At 32.2% G+C, this 19148-nt stretch overlaps 2 protein-coding genes and 1 long non-coding RNA gene across 8 annotated transcripts; 2 read left to right on the forward strand and 1 right to left on the reverse strand.

The window, feature by feature from the left end:
* Nucleotides 1–2161: 2161 nt before the first annotated feature.
* On the reverse strand, nt 2162–3719 carry LOC143265678 (uncharacterized). Its single transcript, XR_013040368.1, has 4 exons — nt 3451–3719; nt 3317–3372; nt 3066–3179; nt 2162–2976 (listed from the first exon to the last, which is right to left on the reverse strand). It is a non-coding gene; the product is annotated as an uncharacterized LOC143265678 (long non-coding RNA).
* Nucleotides 3720–4194: 475 nt separating this feature from the next.
* dmpd (F-box protein dampened) lies at nt 4195–11005 on the forward strand. Of its 6 annotated transcripts, none has more exons than XM_076539229.1 (7): nt 4195–4378; nt 4677–5039; nt 6010–6290; nt 6398–6646; nt 6730–6925; nt 7033–7409; nt 7556–11005. In XM_076539229.1, the coding sequence occupies exons 3-7, from the start codon at nt 6048–6050 to the stop codon at nt 7943–7945; spliced, it is 1455 nt and encodes a 484-aa protein (XP_076395344.1). In that variant the 5' UTR covers nt 4195–4378; nt 4677–5039; nt 6010–6047; the 3' UTR covers nt 7946–11005. The 6 variants fall into 6 exon arrangements, with proteins under 6 accessions (XP_076395344.1, XP_076395345.1, XP_076395347.1 ...); XM_076539233.1 differs by lacking the exon at nt 4195–4378 and adding an exon at nt 5120–5367 and having other exon boundaries at nt 4397–5039; XM_076539230.1 differs by lacking the exon at nt 4677–5039 and having other exon boundaries at nt 4195–4390.
* A 312-nt stretch (nt 11006–11317) lies between these two features.
* Nucleotides 11318–13167, forward strand: bigmax (helix-loop-helix-leucine zipper transcription factor bigmax). Its single transcript, XM_003704104.3, has 5 exons — nt 11318–11684; nt 11858–12004; nt 12071–12450; nt 12536–12649; nt 12721–13167. Exons 1-5 carry the CDS (start codon nt 11648–11650, stop codon nt 12775–12777), a joined length of 735 nt encoding a protein of 244 aa, XP_003704152.1. The 5' UTR covers nt 11318–11647; the 3' UTR covers nt 12778–13167.
* The last annotated feature ends 5981 nt before the right edge of the window (nt 13168–19148 follow it).

Genomic DNA, 19148 nt, shown 5'->3' on the forward strand with positions numbered 1-19148 from the left:
ATAACCAGGTAATCGGTATATCGAGAAAGTTAGGAAGGTGACGAGGCTCGATGGTGATTTCCGATGACTCAGAAATCTACCATGATATCTGAAAAGTGCCGCTTTCAGAAATTGATACGGATATGGTTTCTGGAAGCTTGATGCTGATGGTTCAATGACTTCTTTGTTTATTATTGGGGTAATCTTGCAATGCGACACCGCTGGTGGGATAAAAAAGAGATAAAAGTATTAAATGTGTACGAATGTAAATGAGAAATCTCGAGATTTGCGTAACTAAGTGCGAATGGGAGTATAGACATCCGTGCGAGGAATTATTGGAATTAGTGAAGTGACGAAGGTTGGAGAATTTCGTAGGGCAAGAGTTAATTCGGGGAATGAAGATTTCGGAATTTATTATGATGAGGTGGTCTTTGATTTATAATTAGAAAATTTGGAGTTTTAGAAGTAACTTTGGGGATTTAGGTTTATTGTGATTTAGAAATAGAGGAGTTTTGGAACTTGAGAATTCAAGCATTTAGGAATTCAGGAATTCGGGACTTTAGGAATTCAAGAATTCAGGAATTTGGAAAATGTGGAATTCCCTACTTTGGAATTCGGGACTTCGAAATTCTGGAATTCGGAATTTTGGAGTTTGGAATTCTGGAATTCCAAATAGTGGAATTTGGAATTTTGGAATTCCAAATTGTGGAATCTGGAATTTTGGAATTCGCAACTCTGGAATTCTGGAATTTGGAATTCCGGAATTCTGGAACTCGAAATTTTGGATTTTGGAATTCGGAATTCTGGAATTTAGCATTTTGGAATTTGGAATTTTGGAATTCCAAATAGTGGAATTTAGAATTTTGGAATTCCAAATTGTGGAATTTGGAATTTTGGAATTTTGGAATTTTAGAATTCTGGAACTCGAAATTTTGAAATTCGAAATTTTGGAATTCAAAATTTTGGAATTCTGGAATTCTGGAACCCGAAATTCTTGAGTTTGGAATTCTGGAACTCGAAATTTTGGAATTTGGAATCTTGGAATTTGAAATTTTGGAATTTTAGAATTCTAGAACTCGAAATTTTGAAATTCGAAATTCTGGAATTCAAAATTTTGAAATTCTCAAATTCTGGGACCCGAAATTTTGTAGTTTGGAATTCTGGAACTCGAAATTTTGGACTTTGGAATCTTGAAATTTGAAATTTTGGAACTTTGGAATTCTGGAACTCGAAATTTTGAAATTCGAAATTCTGGAATTCAAAATTTTGGAATTCTGGAACTAGAAATTTTGGAATTCTGCAATTCTGGAATTCGAAATTTTGGAATTCAAAATTCTGGTATTCGAAATTTTGAAATTTGGAATTTGAAAATTCGAAAATACGCAATTCATGAATTTGATAATTCTGCGTACCTGGAATTCAAGAATTAAAGAATTCAGAAATTCAAATATTTAAGAAGATTATCAAGTATAAAAAATTTTCAACTTTTATCATTTCTAAATTAAAAAATTTACAAATTTAACCTACAAGTCTTTTGACTACACCACTTAACATATAATTTTGAGAAATAACACCTATATAACATATAAATTATAAGCATATAATCAATAACTTCATTTGTATTAGTAGGTTAAAATCATTTTGAAGAAAGGAAGGTAGTGGGTCCTATTTGAGATGCTTGTGGTACGTGAGCGATATACCTTGCGGTACTTTGACGCTCGTAAGAACTCATTATTGTGTTTTGGATGTGTCGGTTTCCGTTCGGTTACATACTTCCGCTTACGATTTTCCTCAACGACCAGGTTCGTCGAAAACCTTGGAAATTTGTTCGAATATTTCATCTCCCACTTTTCTTCTATTACGCTACGCGGCATTAGACGAACGCACAATAAATAAAGTATTATTGAATTATGTTCGCGATAAACGAGGTATCAATTATCATTAAAAAATTACAACTACATATTACCGACTTCAAATGATTCATTGTTAACCGCAAACGCGATATAATTAAACCAGCACTTTTAAACCAATTAGACCACTCAATAAGTATCGATTTTTTCCTTCATTGTAACATTTAAGTGACACTTTTTAGAAAAACTCTTACCTTCAATTCTCAAAAAATTAATTTTGGTTGAATCAATAAGAGAGAGAATAAATTTAGACATTTTGAAATTTGAGAACTTGATAATTTTTAACTTAGATAAGTTTACTAGAGTAAAATTATCTAAATTATCTAAATTATCTAGCTTGAAAATTTGAAGATTGATAAATTAATAATTTAAAAATTTTAAAATGAACATATAACAATTTTAAAGAGAATTTTGCAATGACCATCGTCATTTAATAAACGTAGTAAATCTGTTATTTAATAAATCTATTACGAGTCAATTATTCCGATGCATTAGTTTTTGCATTTCCTCGTAAACGATATGAAATATCGATAATGTGCGCGGTGCCTCAACGAGCCTTCGAAATATTTGATGAAGGTCGTCTCGTTTGATACGTTTCGGAATAAAAGTTTCAATAAAACCGCAGCAAGCTTCTTAGACCCAATTTCACAAGTATTATGCAACGTGTATACGTACAAGAAACTGCTATTCCGTGTTAATCTTTCAGCCGATTTATTTGGAAAGAAGACAAGGGCAAAGGCGGATTCCTTCGCGAAAGGTCAGCTAGATAATTATTTTGGTACGACAGGAACAGGTCTAGCGCGATTCATCCTTTCTTTTCTCTTTTATTTTCCCTCCTTTTAATAGTTTTTTAATGCAACGTGATCTATTGTACGCGGAAGATGCTTGGCAAACTAGTTCCACGTGCTTCCATAAATTTAAAACGGTACGAAAATATTTCTACTTCCATACGGAGATTGTTTGAAGATTTATAACCGATGACACGTTTCGACTTTTGTTTTAATGATCGAATCAGCACTTGATGAGGTGTCTTATTATTACTTATCTCACTTGTCATGTTAACTTAATTTAGTTATTTGTAAAACATCTAAAAGTGACGATAAATATTTGAACATTTGTTACACAATAACATAGTAAAAAATTATTGCAAATATTCTAGGTACTTTCGATACTTACTTGACAATACATACGTGCACACTAGGGTGATGCTTATTTGCTCCTGACAATTTTTTCAACGTTCTTTTTATCCTCCATTTTAACAACGAATCAACGATTTAATATTTAACGAAGCTGTGTGTAAAAATTATACTTAATTATCAATTAATTACTTAATTAATTAATTATACTTAATTATCATAATCAATTAGTTACATAAAGTAAATAAAAGTTTCAGACCCAAAAAAGAAGCATCAGTTATATTCTATTACCTTTTCCAAACAATGTTCGAGAAAGATTCTCAAGTGTAGAAATCGAGTAGACGAAACTATAAAAGAAACAATAAGAATTATAACATATTCTGCTCAAATTTAATTCAGAGATGATATTTACTATTAACAAGTACTTTACTGATCCTTTAACGTTGTAAATTAGTGTAATTATAAATGTAAGTTACGATTTAAATTACACGGTTATCGAATATATCAGCGCTATCTACAGATGTCGCTAATACTAATTCGAGAATTAAAATTTGTATTATTCGTGCAACGAGAGATCGTATTCAAAATGCGCAACGCGGCTAACTTCAGTGGGCTCCCCACCACGAGCACTATCCCACTATTACACGTTTCCTACTCCATCTGCTATATACACGGTGAACAAATAAATACAGTATACATTTGTTGCATTACTTGCAAAATTCTTGAATTTTCAATACTAGAAATTCGAAAGTTTAAAAAATTGTACCTTCTGAAATTTGAGTGTTAAATTCCTCGCTAGTTTTGGAGTTTGGAAAACAGAAATATAAGAATTTGGAAGTTTCAAAGTATGAGAATTAGCAGTACTGGAAATTTGAGTGGTTTGCCTTTTGACAATTTAAAAATTTGAAAGTTCAAAAATTTGAGAGTTTGACAAATTAAGAATTTCGAAAGTTCGAGAGGTGGAAATTTGTGGTTTTAGAAGTTTAAAGATTTCGAATCACAGAAATATAAGATGGTTAACAATTTGTAAAATTATTTTTACACTAGGTATATGCTCTAAGCATCACGAAAATTGTAAATGCGCCTGCGTGTTGCCATTGGTTACGAACCATGCTTGAGCCAATCAGAGGTGACATGCGCAGAACGGTGGAAAACTCGTCGAATGATGAGTATGATTTCCCATTGAACGAACAATTCTTAGCTGTGCGCAACGCTACTCCAATAACGGACATATGTATATCATTAAATCCCGGAGATGGTCTCTACCCGTACAGATCGTGGAATAACCGTTAAAATGTCAGAATAACGCTTGTTGCGAATTGGCTTGAAAAGTCGACCAATCGAGGAACGTTGGTGAGTCGGTGGGTACGTTTTCAAGGGACTTGATTCAACGATTGAGCAAAGCGACGATACCAGTTTCACGCATATGTACATTTCATCGCCGTCGTCGTCGCAATAGTCGTCATCGTCGACGTCGGCGTTGATTGTGCTCTGATCTTAATTCTGTAATATCTTCAACGAGATCGGCAATTCGTCTTCGTCGTCAAATCGAATCTCACGAAAGTGTAGATCAAATTTCTCCCGTAACCCGAACTCTCGAAACAGCTTCGCAAGATAGTGACATCGTTATCTTTTATTACGGTATTTATAGATCTAAAAAAGCCTATGGCGATTTTCTGAAGGGAAGAGAAACAGGTCTTGGGATAGGTAACGAAAAAGAACGAGTATTCCTTCGATGTTAACGCGCGCGGGCTTTTTTTCCGGGTGCAATTTACGGGTACGTGTTAGTGCGTGTCCGTAGTTACACGAGGATTATAAGCGGAAAAGAGAGGAGCAGCGGAGAACGAGAGTGATAGGGCTAGTTGAGACGAAACGAGACAAGTTTCGATAGTGAAACGAAGTGAGAACGAGAACGTTGATCAGGGGTCGCGAGGAGAAGGAAGGGGTCTCCGTCAAAATGTCGCTGAAAACACCAACGCGGATACAGTGATTGCTTTTCGTCGTTTAACAGGGGGTACGTGATCTTTCCTCACTCGAACATTGTTCTTTTTTTATCGTTCTTGCAATAGTCGTTCCCATTTTCTTTACGTTTAGAATGTACGCAGCCTCTTTGAACCTCGTAGAAGAAAAGTCCTGGGTACATCGATTGCGCACGGTTACCCGGTTTCCCTCTGTTTGTTTCCATCGGGCTTTGTACAACTTTACCGTGACTGTGTGCATAACACGCCACAGTAGCGGCTTGAGATATCTTGCATTCATATCAATCTCTTTGTATTTGTTGTATTTTTCGCTTCCTCGTTACGAAGACATTCGGCGATCGCGTATACTGTGCCGATTTCCAGGTATTCGTTGCCACTGTATTCGTGGCTTTTCTTCGCTTCGTAAATTTCTTTTCCTTTAGTTCAGGGTAATTAGCGGGATAATTCCTGGCAAGCTGTACTTTTCTATGGAACTTTATTTCGTCTTTTCAAAATCCACATCAATGTAACCTCTGCTACAAATTTTACAGAAGGTCAAAGGTAAAAAGTAAACGGTTATTTACGAATTTTGTGTGAGTTATCGGTTTTACGGAAAAATAGTTACTATGAAATTTATAGCTCAGGAAATTTTCTACAAAGTAGGTTGAATTAGTTTTTTTCATAGCAATTTTATTTCTTTCTATAACAGTTTACAAATTTTCAGATTTTGAAAAATAGTTCCACATTCCCTGAAAGTGACTAAGCTTACTGGGAATTATTTTACAGTTTGGTTATATTTTTGTCTAATTTCTCTGGACTAATTTTGTGGCAAAGAAAAAGAAATTTCAACTCCTGCTTTGCATTAGTTTTTATTCATGCAGTTGCTAATCTATTGCTTCTTACCTTTTAAAAATTGATAAGACTAATTGAACTTGGAATTTAAAAAGAGACATATACCCAAGAAAATTTTTTAGGAAAGCTTACCTAATCTTTTCTCAATCATTTTTATTTATGATAATTTTGTAGGGTTTTGGTGAAGCTGAACAGATAAAAACATTAAAAATATGGTATCAACTCGTCAATCAAGTAGTATGGGAGCAAGTAATGGAGGTGGACCAGTCACTGAGATTACAGATGTAAATTCATCTAGAAGACATCAATCTGCAACAATGGCTAGTTCTTACACTGGAACATCCACTTCAGAACCACCCTCTTACAGTAATGTGAACCTCCTCAATTTACCGGTTGAAATTCTTGAAAAGATTTTCAGCTACTTGGATTATAACACTGTAGCCCACTTACGTCCAGTAAGTGAAAATTATAATATACAATACTATTTAAAAACTATCTAATGAAGTATATTTAATTTACATACTATATAATAATTTTAACAAAAATTCTTTACTGTTTACAGGTTTGTCATCAGATGGATCGTGTTTGTGGATCAATTTTAAATTCAACATTTCAGAAACTTCAAACACAGATGTTAAGTCGTTTTCAAGCAATTAAAGCACAGATGCCAAGACGTGAATCTGCACGCCGTAATCATCCATTAGCTTGTGAATCTGACATTATTGAAACTCTTCACATGCGCCTCACCTTGTTACAAATGAGTTTTGGCAAACACATTGAACGTAAACATTGTTGTTTTTTTCCTGGAGAGGTAAACGAAATTTCCTTTACAGGTTATAGAATTAAAAGTATATTATATTTAAGTGCATTTAAAAAATCGAACTTTAATTACAGATTTTAGATGAAGTTTATCGCATTTTACATTATATTAAAGTTACTCCAAAATTGGCCAGACCATATAAAGTTACAGACGAATTATTTGATTTAAGCACTATGGCCATGGAGTACTTTAAAGAACGTATTGAACCAACATTACCAGAAATTCCTTACTTCGGAGCTGATTTCTTAGATCTTGCTGGGACATTCTCTTGTGAGCAAACATCTCTGACTTCCAAATCTTTTGAACTTAAATTAAGTTGTATTCTATTACTTTTTTACATACTGTTATTTTATCTATATTCTGTTCAAATGTTATAGCCTCTAGTAACGTGAACAAACCATTTATGTGCCTGGATTCTGCACCTCTGACAGTTGGAAGTGGCAAAGGGGGAAACAATAGTGGAGAGGAAGGATCTCCACCACATTCTTCGGACGATCCCGGTCTCTTAGAATCTAGTGTATCGCCGCCACAATCTAACATGGTGTTAAGAAAACGGATTCGAAAGATTAAACAAGGAATGAAACGATATAATAGTCAGTTAACATTAATGCGTAGAGATTTGAGGAGTTGCAAAGCAAAAATTGCAGAGCAACAGAAGCAAATTGTTGAATACGCCACACGCCTCGATGAAAATGATAAGAAAAATGAAGAGACATCTCGCAAATTTAGCACACTCCTACAGGTATTTACTAAGGTACACTTAGTACACGTAAGAATAATGCATAGCAGAAGAAATATATTTCTAATTAGATAGAATATGTGCTGAACGTGTCTAGATTTTAAGACTGTTTTGAAATGATTTTTATTTCATAATTTTGACGATATAAATGTGTTCTGTAGGAATTGAACAAATGTAAGACAGAGCTTCAGTATTGGCGATCTAAGTCCCCAGCGATACCCGTGTGTGTAGTCTGTGGTCAGTCCATGTTAGTACCAACAGAGGATATACAGGCTTTAACAAATCAAAGCGTAATGCCCGAAACGCTCGATGAAGGATTAGACTTCATTCCTATAGCAGACGCCCAGAGTCCTACTGAAGTGGTTTCACAACCAACAGTTACACAACAGCCTTCATCGCCTCCACCGACAGTGGAAATGGCACCACCAAAGGCTCCTGTGCCTTCGTTATCTTCAAAACGGAAATCGAACGCAGAAGAAGCACCGAGCGATGCTGCAAAGAAACCTCGTCGTACAGCCAAATCACGTCAGGTTAAACGCTCGAAGATATAAATCGATTCTGATCATGGTACAAAAATATCTGTCTAACAATTTTACTGGGTTTTCGAAAGAGGTCTTTCTAATTAAAATAACTGTGTTTCTTTACGCCAGCGAACGAATGATCTTAGAAAAGTACAAAATTCTTTCCTGAACGTCCTGCATTTCGCGCAACGAACCTCATTTTGAAAAAAAATTATAGCCACGTTGGTTGCCGCGCGAAGGGAATTGACGCGATTAATTTTCCTATTTTATTACGGACGAATTTGTCACACACAGTGACGTCTACAAATATTCTAAATGATAGCTGATCATTCGTGTCGTTCGTAAAGTAACGGAGAAGCAACTTTCTTCGGGCCCTTTTAATTATTATTATTCTCGTGATGGTATACACAAGAATAACGGAAGGGTTGAATTTTGTATGAAGCGCTTATTTTACAACAATATTTTGTTATAAAAGTTTCATTTTTAACAGTTCAATTTATAAAGTAATAATCGCGTAAGTGCGGCATTTAGTACACAAGCAAGCAAGTTGGTATGGAAATTACTAAAACTATTTGATATTTAAAAATTTTTGTTGCATAATTTACTATTTATTACAATTTCAGTTAAACAAAAATTGCTGCACACTTTATTTTATAAAGGTAAACGGACAGCTATTGGTTTTATCTTTGAAGGAACTTTTGTACAAAATTTTGAGCGAACGTTAGACCTGATTCTTGCAAATTTTATTTTGCAGTATCAATGAATAAGTACCTGAGAGGACTGAGTGGGACCGGTTCGCGCAGGTACTCCAAGTTCATCAATATTCATATCAATTTTCTAATTTATCTAAATCTATTCAATTAAAGGAAAAATTTTAATTTCACTTTAATGATTTGTGTATACCATTTATATTATGAGTTGAAATCACGAAATGGATAGTGAAAGTCAAAGGCTTTGAAAAGTGAATTGCTTTTGCATAACGACATGTGATATCACTTTATTTTTCTGGTTGTTAATGAATAAATTTGTAATTAAAAAATTAATTTAATAGAGCAGCTCACCTAGATAAAATCAAAAAGAGTTTTAATGGTATACAAATTTTGTGAGCCTTAACAAAAATGCAAAGTTGGGGAGAGAAAGTGAATTGAAAAAGTGAGCAAAATACGTTGAATACCTTTAACGGGTGTTATGTTCTTTTTTTTTTAACGCGCCATCCATCGAATGAGCGATTCACTTCGCAGGATGGTGTATATTGCAATATTAATAGCGCTAGGAAATTATTTATAGGATCAATTATTTATAGGAAATTTATTATCAAATTGTTTCAATGAATTTAAAAAAAAAACACTAATGTTTTAATTTATCAATCATATTGATTAAAATGAATGAATTTCACACCGCGTTCTTAAAAGAAGTAAAAGGTAGACGACAGTGAATGATTATTTTTTACTGAAATTAATCGAAAAGTTTCGTGTATACATATTATTATTTTCGCTTCAAAGTCGTACGGATTACCATGCGCGATGCTCGATGATCGGTCTGTATAGATTCAATTACCATTACACATATTATTTGCACCAATCCCAATTAATCTCAATGAAAAAGAAAATTGTAATTTGAAATATTGTGAGTTAATTATTATTCATGATTCTAGTAATAAATATAAAAGATACTGATAATAAGTAAAATGATACTTTATTATAAATATACAAATATATATATATATATATATACACATACATATATATGTATATATATATATATGTATGAGTGCGGTACTTGCCAGCATGCATACCACACAGAGCAGTTTAGTTTAAACTTTAATGGAACAATAAGATATAATAATTAATTAATGATGAAATAATTATCGAAATATATATAATTTTTTATCGATGTCGAAAATAATTAGGTGAAAAGGAAAAAACCTTGCGAACGGACGGAAAACGAAAGTACGTCACGAATACGCATGCGTGTGTTGTGCGAGAGAAATATGAGAGTGTGATATATATATATATATATATATATATACAGACACACACCATACACATATATATATTTAATATATATATATTAATTATATATTAAATATATATTGAATATATATATATATATTAAAAATATTAAATTCAAACTTAATGAGAATTTACGATGTGATGCTTTATCGATTTAACTGCGGGAAAGTGACCTTTATTCAAATAAAATACATGTGGGGCGTTTTTGGCTACGGAAAAAAAAAGAAACAGAAAGATGTATGAATTTTACTTAATGTTACGTTGAATAGGATTGCGGGGGCGGGCGTAACTTAAATCGCCGTGTCGGAAATTTCGAAATGCTTGCATCATATGCTTATGTCGCGAATAGTGGTGCGTTCTGACAAATTAAAAAATAAAGTATGGAACATAACGCGTGAGGAGATTCTCTTTGCACGAACATAATATCTAGGCCCCTGAATGTAACAGCATCCTGTACACTCGATCTTCGGAAAACTGTATACACGAATCAATACCTAAATGTACTCTTATGTACTCCCACTTGAATAGTTACATTTTCCAACGATACACGTCGCCATTTTAATTGTCTTACAAAAAGAATAGTTCACAGTCATTGGCTTTCCGACATTATCCGTCCCCGAACGATACAAATGTAGCATTGTGTACTACGTATATGAATCTACTAAGGATATACAATCGAATATAACAATGAATACACAATTTAGAAGTAGAATAATTTCCTAATTAGTAGTGCTGTGCGTTAAGAATGCGAGCACAGAAACGATTAATTTTCAATTTTCATTCATCATTAAGTATCCGAGGACCATGTATTCGTTCGCAGTATCTGCACTAGCAAAAGTAATGGTCTCCGGATCAGCTACACGATAAGCAATTACGAATGAAATACCGTGCGTGTACTTTAAAAGAAAATCACCTACACGAGGTTAAAGAACATAGGAAATACAATTGCCAGCGTTGCGGCCTGAAATGTCGCACCGCCGAAATATATGAGTTATCTTAAATGGTTTTACGTGTATTAAAGCGATTGTAAATATATATATTAGATACACCTTATAATAAACGTAATTTAACATAAAAACATCAATGCTTTCTGTTTCGATCGCAAAAAACAAAATGAACTCTTTCGGTTTGCTTTAAGAACAATTAAATTGTTAAACATACGGCTATGAAATTTATTTTTATAATTCTACTTTCTCCAATTGTCAAATTTAATTTAGATTAAATAAATTAAAATTTCTGAACCTTTATGCGCGACGTTAACTGCGATCATTTTGGCGGGCACTCTGCTCGTTCTAGCACAACCTTGACTTTCACTTTCGTCTGCTAGTCGAGCACGTGGCTCCGTTTGACAGTTTGTGTTATCTTTGTTTCGATAGGTGGCGACCCTGTTTCTCCCATCAGTCGACCATTCTCAACAGTTGCATTTCCGTCGAAGATGGTCGCATTCATATATATTAGTATTATTACGAAATAATTTTGGGATGTTTATTATGGCATCACATTTTTATCTTGTACTGCTTTAAGAAATATTTTGTAACTGCCGTATTCCGTTAATGTGGCATTTTATCCATCGAATCTTTATGGATAAGTGTAATCAGTTACTTGATATTTTTGGTGCATCATACTTGTTGCAACTGTGTTGTAACCTTTCCACGTGCGCATTTTAATATTTTTCTGTTTGGTTTTCGCGCTAATCCTTTACAAACAAATTGTTGACGCGATGGCAGACACTCTGCATAAAGAAGGATATGAAATATGTAAGTAAAATTGATGTTTAATTGTTGAATTTTATAAGTTTGTTCCTGTGTTATTATCATATCTTACAATATACAACAGTTTGATGTATTATTTACAAGTAACATTTAATGTTGTAAACATCACTATTTTTATGATTGTATGCCTAATCTGTTTTATTCTTATGTAAAATTAGCAAATTTGGCAATGCGTGGTAGAGGTAATATCGGAGGAGATAGCGATATGAAGCTGGAACCGTCTAGTCCTACAGAGAAATATACATTTTCTCGCTGCAGTAGTACTGGATCAGTGAACACTCCATCTTCATCTGCTCATAACACAGGTAAGTAAAGCATAGGTAATAAGTTAACGTTAATAAATTATTTGCCTATTTTGAAACTAATTATAGAAGACGAAGACAGTGACAATAAAAATTCAACTATAAGTTACAAGGAACGTAGGAGGGAAGCGCATACTCAAGCAGAGCAGAAACGAAGAGATGCTATTAAAAAGGGATATGATTCTCTTCAAGATCTGGTTCCTACTTGTCAACATACAGATTCTTCAGGCTACAAACTTTCCAAGGCCACTGTACTTCAGAAATCCATTGATTATATACAGTTTTTGTTGCAACAAAAGAAGAAGCAAGAAGAGGAACGTAACGCATTGAGAAAAGAAGTTGTTGCCTTGCGTATCATGCAAGCTAATTACGAACAAATTGTTAAAGCGCACCAAACCCAATCGGGACATGCAGAAATGCGTGTATCTGATGAGACCAAATTTCAAGTGGTACGACTAAAAATCAATTGATTTTGTAGTTGTTTCCTGAAAGATTTAACATTTCTATTGTAGCATAACATGTGCTTTGTTATAGTTCCAGGCAATCATGGATCGTTTGTTCCAAACATTTAATAACATTTCTGTAGCAAACTTTGCAGAATTATCTGGATGCGTGTTTAGTTGGTTAGAAGAACATTGCAAACCTCAGGTAAGTAAATCACATTTCAAGTTATTGCAGTTCTTCTCTTGATGGGTTAATATATGTGTTAAATATTTCAGACATTACGTGAAGTAGTACTATCAGTGCTTCAACAGCTCAACAACCAAATCAGCTAGTCGAATATATTATTAGATGATTCGTGATTGCACAATATGTCTACAAAAACATTTCGCGGGTACTTAGACCAATCAACAAGTAGAGTTACCAGGAAGGATGGAAATACGTGTGTTATATGCAGTGCGGGTAGCATAATGATTGTACGAAAAATATAAATAAAAATTTATTTTATATACTAATATAGATGTAGATGTAGCCATGGAACGTGGCTTGCCGTTTATTGGCGAGATGTTAAATATTTTTATCAGAGATTTTTTTATTACATAAAATTCGCTGCATATATATGATACATAACATATGTATATATGTATGAATGTATTCGAATATGTACATAATGCATTGATTTGCAACATAGCAATTTGAAATAAAAGTTCAACTATTTCTGTTTATGCTTCGTATTTACAGTCACTAACGGTGAAAGACATCTTCTCATTAGCAGGTAATATTTTATATCGAAGTTTAAACTTTCTCAGATTCCGTAGGCATACTTTCTCCTTGTGTAATATCGTTCATGAGCATGGTATCCATTCTGGGTCGGTTTGGGTCATCAGGTTCATGGTGAGGACTCTGAGGACGTCTTCTCTTGGACCTGTCTTCGGGTCTACAACATAGATCTCGAAAGATACATGCGTAACAGGCCAGCAGTGCGCTCATCATCATCAAACCTCCAATCGCAAGGATGACCACTAAAAATATCGATATTTCGTCCCTCATATTATCTCCTGATTGTAATCTTGTTAGGTAACGTTCAGATCTGAAAAAGAGAATATCTTTTTAATATGTTATTGAACTGAATTGTAAAGAAGGAAAGCTTCATTAGGAAATGTCTCAGGACAATTTTGTGATAATAGTTTTTATAGTAAAATTGTTAATATTTTTTGTCTAGTAATTAAAATAATTATTTAACGTGTTGTATCACAGTGTCCTTTAGATCTTCGACATCTGCCTACATAAGATATAAAAATCTTCTCTTAAAAAAAGATGGAGATCTATTATTGCAACGATTATTCTGCAATCACGAATTCAATCTAAATGTAAAGAGATTTTTCATTCTTGTATGAGAAATTGCGCTCTCCTTGAAACGAGGAGTTCTTGGAAGCGAAACAGCAGAATCAATCCACTCTTTCTATAATCCAATTTATTCCTTTCTAGTCACGTACGTGTGAAAAATCGTTGAATGGATTGTTCAATAGTATTCTGCAATCGAATGTCATTTGCGGAATGAAATCTTGTTCCCGCTTCCGCTTTTATGAAACAATCTTCAGTGCCAACAAAATCGAGGGGAGTAGAATCTGATTGCAACTTTCCATACTTTTTATTCTCGCCTTACAGCGGAAGCGATTTAACGGCGAAACTTTTGCTTCGATATCGCTTAAAACTTGCTGATGGATATCGAGCGTAATAAAAATTGAGTTTCTTTTGTTATTTGTAATAAAATCATTTCTTAGTTTGATTAGCTCTTTTAGAAGATAGCTCTTTCAGCAGGTAATCTTTTGGTATAAAATGTATTATAAAAGTTTTTGTATAATGTGTGATATATAAAGCGATGATGTTTGCGTAGTATATTCATGTATGGTGTTGAGTCTAATGGACGTGCGAGAAGGGTTGTCGTGGATTAGAACAGCTTTGGTAGTCGATAATAGTTAGGCTGGAAACTATTTTGAAACTATTGTACAGTCTTGGTAAAATCTTTATGAAGATCTCTTCAAATTTAAAAACTTGCAAACTGAAAAATATGGAAAGGTTGAAATATTTGGATGAATTGAAAATTTTGAATTTCAATGAATAAAAAAATAAAATTTGTCACTTAACAGAAATGTATACTTTTATTAAAAATATTGCAATTGCGTGTATATTTCTGTAAGCAATATTAAAGAACAAAATTCGAGTACTCTATTAAACTGAACAATTCATAAGTAAAATGCTCTTTAATGTTTCATAATATTAGCAAAATAATATCCTGTTTATGCTTGAACCGGAAACATGTACATCCTCTCTTCATCTTCTCTTGAAATTACAAACTTGTACACATATATGCTATATACAAGCTACACGTAAATACGTCAGGTACTTCATTAACTCGGCTCTTCATCTCATGTAGTATCGATTTGCATTCCAATTTCGAAAATCGTGACAACGGAAGCGACTGTCTCTTCACTGGTTTTCATTCTATCACACGAAATCGATTATTATCAAAGTAATGGATGTTAAATGCAAACAATGTGTTTTGAATATTCAATACTAAAAATTATGGATGAACTTGTTAATTATAAAAATATATAAATTTGTGAATTGTAAAAAGACTGCATATATGAAGGTTGTAGAAAATAGTATGTATTAAATGTTAAATACAAAAAGCTATACATAAACTTGTAAATTATAAAAATATATAAATTTGTAAATTGTAAAAAGATTACAAATATGTAACTTATAGAAAACAATATAAATTAAGTATTAAACACAACAAATGATAGATGAGCTTGTAAATAGTAAATAAATATGAACTGTAAATTGTAGAAGACTGTAAATATGTGCACATGAGATAATATTTACTATAATCTTGTATTTTTTATATGAAAACTAACAGAAACAATGAAGTGTACATATGTGTTCATGTGTGTAAGTGTGAATATGTGCACATAAGATAATATTTACTGTGACTTTGTATTTTTTATATGAAAACTGACAGAAACAATGAAGTATACATATGTGTTCATGTGTGTAAATGTGAATATGTGCACATAAGATAATATTTACTGTGACTTTGTATTTTTTATATGAAAACTGACAAAAACAATGAAGTATACATATGTGTTCATGTGTGTAAATGTGAATATGTGCACATAAGATAATATTTACTGTGACTCTGTATTTTTTATATGAAAACTGACAAAAACTATGAAGTGTACATATGTGTTCATGTGTGTAAATGTGAATATGTGCACATAAGATAATATTTACTGTGACTTTGTATTTTTTATATGAAAACTGACAAAAACTATGAAGTGTACATATGTGTTCATATGTGCACATAAGATAATATTTACTGTGACTTTGTATTTTTTATATGAAAACTGACAAAAACAATGAAGTATATATATGTGCACAAGTGTACAAATGTAAATATGTGCACCTAACATACTATTTTCTATAACTTTGTATTTCTTATATAAAAACTCACAAAACTAATAAAGTGAGTCAGAACAATAAGAAATGCAAGGTTTAAATCAACAATCCAATATCTTTATCCCAATAAAAATATTCATCCAAATTGATTAAACTTGAAAGTGTCAATGCAATATAGCAAACTGCATATACAAATTATCGTCATCGTCGTCGAAACGTTTCAATGAATTTTTCACGAAAGATTACGTTCGTTCGAGCAGCATGGAAATAAAATATCGCGTAAAAAAGAGAGAAACAGCGACGCCTCGCTTTTAATAATTCACAGACGAGCGAATGGCACGGCAATACGAGGAGAGGAGCGATAACATGGAGCAATGCGTCTCGTAACGCAATAACCGGTGCAGATAAAATATGCAGCGCCTCGACGTTTCGCAAAAGTCTCATTTTCATAAGCCCACTCTCCATTTTCCGTCTCTTTGACGCGCCAAGCATTTTTGCAGATTAAATTGACATCGAAATGCCCCTTTTGATGTTTATTAAACGCGTTAGAATACGTAATATGGAGTTTTATGTTCTTTTACTTTATTTTTATGAAGATGTGTGTTTGTGGTTTGTTAATTTTAGTGCGCAGAGGGATATTTTGAAATTTTTTGTGGGGGATTCATTATGTATTATTTTAAATTGAAGGGTCAGAATGTTAGGGGTTGGAAATTTCAAGGTTTTAATATTTTAAAGTACTGAAGGTTTAATATTGTGAAATTTTGGAGTATCAAAGTTTCTAAATTGTGGCTTGCAAAGTGTAAAAATTTGAAAATTTCAAGGTTCTAAGATTGCAAATTCCTACAATCTTAAAATTCTAGTTTGAAGATTCGAAAGTATTAAGTTTCTAAAATTTTTGAATTCTAGCGATACAAATTCCTAAAATTTCAAATTTCCAAAATTTCAACGTTTCAAATTTCTAAAGTGTCAAATTACTAAACTTCCAAAATCCCTAAAGTCCCAAAATTCCAATGTTCCAAACATCTAAATTCACAAAATTCCCAAAATCCTAAAGTTTCAACATCCACATTTAATAAAGTCCCAAAATTGCAAGGTTCCAAATTTTTAAATTCATAAATTTCCCAAAGTCCCAAAAATCCAACGTCCCAAATTTTTTAAGTTCCAAATTTCTAAAGTCCTAAAATTCCAATGACCCAAATTTCTAAAGTCCCATAATTCCAACGTCCTGAATTCTTAAAGTTCCAAAATTCCAAGGTCCCAAAAATCCAACGTCCCAAATTTCTAAACTCCCAAATTTCCAAATTCTCAAATGTTCATTTACTACCCTAAGCAGCTTCATGCGCAGTCCGTCCGATGGAGCTTTTCGAATATTTAATTTGCGCGGGAAATATGAAAGAATTGAATTTATTGTACTGTGACTTCAAATATAAAAGACAGACAATCTTCATGATACTTCATCATACTTTTGAAGAGTTATAGAAATTTTCTACTAAAACATGATGAATAAAAATTAAATTATTAATAATTAGTGTTAATGGTGGTGATTTTTAATCAGTTAATTTTATCACTGTTATTACTGATATATTAGTTGATATATGTATATGTTAGTAATATGTTATATTATATATGTTAGTAATATGATATATTAATAATATTGTACATGTTCATATATATATGTAGATATGCATATGTAACTACATATAATGCATATATAATACATACATTGTATATGTATACATACATATGCATATGTGTGTGCATATGTGTATGCATATGTACATAAGTGTGTTTGCATATTTACATGTGCACATACATATGTATGTAAGTGTATGCATATGTACACATATGTGTTTGCATATTTACATGTATAAATACATATGTGTGTTTGCATATTTACATGTACATATACAAATGTATGTAAGTGTATGCATATGTACACATATGTGTTTGCATATTTACATGTATAAATACATATGTGTGTGTGTGTGTGTATGCATATGTACATATGTGTGTTTGCATATTTACATGTACATATACATATGTATGCAAGTGTATGCGTATGTATAATATGTGTTTGCATATTTACATGTATATATACATATGTATGTAAGTATGTGTATGCATATGTACACACATGTGTTTGAATATTTACGTGTACATACACATATGTGTATAAGTATGTATGTATAATAATAATATTAAAGGAATACTCATATAGAAATTAATCATTAATAATTTCAATTAATACATGAAAAACAACAAAAATAATATTAAATCTACGATTTATATTAATAACGTTATCCGATTAACGATGTTATCATCGAGCATATGATTATTTTTAATAAACGTTCCCGCGAATTTAACATTATCGGATCAGCCTTAATAACATTATCAGTTGAATAATTATCATCGACCAACAAGAATAATAAAGTGACGCAATATTAACAATACCGATAATAATCGCGTCAAACACAATTAATTATACGACAACACGAAAATTCAACTGTTCCCAACACAAATCTATTTCACGCGATACGAGAATGTAATAACGGCATAACGACGACATAAAATATCAGCGACATTTTAATTAAACCGTCGAAACCGTAATCAAGTTTCAGAGTTTCGTTAACAAGTGGCTATATATATAATTCCGGAGGAAAATAATAATTGGAAAATAAGTTTGTAGTATCTCGTTAAAATTCGTAATAGAATGAGAGATTCCAGCTCTCGTAACGATGCTTTCGTTTTAATATCGAAACGAGGAGCGTTTCTACGGTTATTGCGAATCAAAGTGAATGATTAATCGTGCAATATGACGAATCCATATACGAGTTTTACCTTAATCGCTGCTAATATTCTATTACCGATATCGAGCTTCATATTTCACCTTTGAGTCTATCATTTTAATTTTAAATATTTATTTGATGAAATATTTATTTGAAATATTTATTTGATTAAATGAAACATCTTTCATTTTGAATATTTCATTTGTTAAATATTTTTTATTTTAACTATTTAATATGTGCAATGTTTTTAATTTTAAATATTTAATATGTCAAATATTTTTGATTTTAAATATTTAATATATGCAATGTTTTTCAATTTAAATATTTAATGTGTAAAATATTTTTAATTTTAAATATTTAATATGTACAATGTTTTTAATCTTAAATATTTAATATGTTAAATATTTTTGATTTTAAATAAATGTAATATTTTTAATTTCAAATATTTATTGTACAAA

The sequence above is a fragment of the Megachile rotundata genome, chromosome 13 (assembly GCF_050947335.1).
Source record: "Megachile rotundata isolate GNS110a chromosome 13, iyMegRotu1, whole genome shotgun sequence".
Taxonomy (NCBI): Eukaryota; Metazoa; Arthropoda; class Insecta; order Hymenoptera; family Megachilidae; genus Megachile; species Megachile rotundata.